Consider the following 2,952-nt stretch of genomic DNA (forward strand, 5'->3'; position numbering starts at 1 on the left):
GAGCCCTGTTCCCGGCGGGGACAACCCCGTTCCCGTCTCCGGGCCCCACATTCCTGGCTTCGGGAGCCACATTCCCAGCTCGGGGAGCCCCGTTCTCGTCTCGGGGAGCCCCGTTCACGGAGGACAGAGCCCGTTCCCGGCTCGGCAGCCGCTCTCCGCAGGGTTCCCGCCCGGCGCTCTCGTCGCTCTCCCCGGAGCGCTCCCGTTCCGGACGGCACCTGCGGGTCCGGCACGGGCGGGGCTCGGAGCGGGGCAGCCCCGGCGGGGCAGGGGCGGGGGCGGCCCTTCCCCGGTTCCCCCCGTTCCCCCCGTTCCCCCGGGGGCAGCCCGGTCCCGCCCTGCCTCCCGCGGGGGGCGGAGCGGCCGCCGCCGGGGCCGGGAGCTCCGGGGCCGGTGCGACGGTGCCGGGGCCGCCGCCGCCGCCCATGGAGCCCAACGGGACGGCGGCGGCGGGGGACAACGGGACGGCGGCGGCGGCGGGCGGCGGGGGAGCCCCCGGGAGCGGCCCCCTGCTCATCCCCTCGGCCTTCGGGACGGTGCTGTCGGTGATGTACGTGGCCGGGGTGGCCGGCAATGTCTACACGCTGGTGGTGATGTGCCACTCGGCGCGCTGCGCCGCCCCCATGTACAGCTCCATCGTCAGCCTGGCCCTGGCCGACCTGCTCTACCTCTCCACCATCCCCTTCATCGTCTGCACCTACCTGGCCCAGGACTGGTACTTCGGGGACCTGGGCTGCCGCATCCTGCTCAGCCTGGACCTGCTCACCATGCACGCCAGCATCTTCACCCTGACCCTCATGTGCACCGAGCGCTACCTGGCCGTCACCCGGCCCCTGGACACCCTGAAGCGGTCGCGGGGCTACCGGAAGGTCACGGCAGGGGCCGTGTGGTCGGTGTCGCTGCTGCTCACGCTGCCCATGATGCTGATGGTCACGCTGACCGAGGGGGGCAAGGCGGAGGGCAAGGTGAAGAGGATGTGTGCGCCCACCTGGAGCGTGGACGCCTACAGGACCTACCTGACCGTGCTCTTCAGCACCAGCATCATGGCCCCGGGCATCATCATCGGCTTCCTCTACACGCGCCTGGCCAGGACCTACCTGGAGTCCCAGAGGAACCCCCCCCACAAGGAGAAGAGCAAGAGGTCCCCCCGGCAGAAGGTCCTCATCATGATTTTCAGCATCGTGCTGGTCTTCTGGGCCTGCTTCCTGCCCTTTTGGATCTGGCAGCTGGTGCGCCTCTACAGCAGCTCCCTGCATCTCACCACCCAAACCCAGAAGTGCATTAACTACCTGGTGACCTGCCTGACCTACAGCAACAGCTGCATCAACCCTTTCCTCTACACCCTGCTCACCAAAAACTACCGGGAGTACCTGCGCAACCGGCACCGCAACTTCTACAGGTTCACGTCGTCCTTCCGCAAGAGGGGCTCCAACCTGCAGTGCTCCTGGGGCCGCTCCATGTCCTCCAGCAACCAGTACGACTACAGCTCCGAGGCGCTGGGCATGGCCACGCTCAAGGACAAGTGAGGAAGAGGAGGCGCTGCCAACACGCAGAGAGCAGCAGAGCGTCCGGCCAAGGTAGGGCTGCGGGGACCCCCTGGCCCTGAAGGGTTCTGAAATCTCGTTTTTGGTGCTCTCTCTCTGGAGAGGGGCAAGAAGTTGTGTGGATCCGAGTGCTGCTGATGAGTCTGGAGTTCCATCCGGCTGAGGGATGTTGAGGGGGGTCCTGCCAGGAGCCAGCAGCTGTTTGGGACAAATCCTGCAGGGTTTGGGGTGCAGAAGATGAGGTGGATGTTCTGCTCGGTTCTGCCTTGAACTGGTTTCACACCTGGCTGAGTTTCGGCTCCAGCCCCGCACATCGTGTGGTTTCTCAGTGCTGTCCTGGGGCTGCAGCTGGGTCAGAGCTGCAGAAATCTGAAATTAGCCCTGCAGGGTTTGGGGTGCAGAGGATGAGGTGGATGTTCTGCTGAAGGTTGTGCCATGAACTGCTTTCACACCTGGCTGATTTCAGCTCCAACCCCACACACCGTTCCTCTCGTGTGGTTTCTCAGTGCTGTCCTGGGGCTCCAGCTGGGTCAGAGCTGCAGAAATCTGAAATTGGCCCAGAATCACTTAGCTGAGCTGCCAGCCTCGGGTTTGCCCTGTGTGTTACTTGTAAAGAGACTTTAAAGCCCCTTTTCCTATTTCCTGTTACATTATGATGCACTACTGTTCTATCAAGCTTAAAGTCTCTATTTTAAAATTCATTGCAGCAGCACTTTGAACTCCAAGCATTCAAAAACCTCCAGGTAAGCTGTTAGAAACCACAAGATTACCTAAAAAAAAATTTTAAAAAGGTTGTAATTTTTAAGGTTTCTACCTAAGGTGGTTTGAATTTTCCACTGATTTTTTCTTCTTGAAAAAAGTTTAAAAGTTGGTCCTTTTCTTAAAAGTCAACAGAGCTTGACAAACCTGCAAATTTACCTTGGAAGAGATAAAAAATTATTTATAATCCTATCACTCAAAGACCTGAGGCTCTAAGAAAAATGACTGAATCCTATACCATGAAACTCATCATAAAAGAGACAAATTTTTTCATGACATTTGATCAAATCCAATGTTTTGCCTCAATGCATTCTGCTCATTTTCTCCCTGCTTGGCATCTCACAGCAAAACCTTCAGCACAGATCCTGGAGATGCCTGTGAGCACTTAAACAATTGTAAAGTGTGAGTTTATAAATAAATGCTTATTAAAAATGGACCCTGCTCAGGTTTGCCCTTGCCTGGTCTCTTCACCCAGCTCAGGGGGGTGTTTTTATCAGGGCAGATGCTGAAAATAGCAGTTTGCAGCTGGGGGGATAAATTGGGGTCAATATTCTTCTTTCTTGTTCTGGGACAGACTCTGGCCATAAGCAAAGCATGGTAGGAGTTGCACAAACTCCTGTCAGCAGCTGGTGATGCTCTCAGAAGCAGC

The 2,952-nt window shown here is 58.2% G+C and overlaps 1 protein-coding gene across 1 annotated transcript; it reads left to right on the forward strand.

Moving 5' to 3' along the window:
* Positions 1–425: 425 nt before the first annotated feature.
* LOC134428666 (urotensin-2 receptor-like) lies at positions 426–2,739 on the forward strand. Its single transcript, XM_063175547.1, has one exon. The coding sequence runs from the start codon at positions 426–428 to the stop codon at positions 1,524–1,526; it is 1,101 nt and encodes a 366-aa protein (XP_063031617.1). The 3' UTR covers positions 1,527–2,739.
* The last annotated feature ends 213 nt before the right edge of the window (positions 2,740–2,952 follow it).

The sequence above is a fragment of the Melospiza melodia genome, chromosome 24 (assembly GCF_035770615.1).
Source record: "Melospiza melodia melodia isolate bMelMel2 chromosome 24, bMelMel2.pri, whole genome shotgun sequence".
Classification (NCBI taxonomy): Eukaryota; Metazoa; Chordata; class Aves; order Passeriformes; family Passerellidae; genus Melospiza; species Melospiza melodia.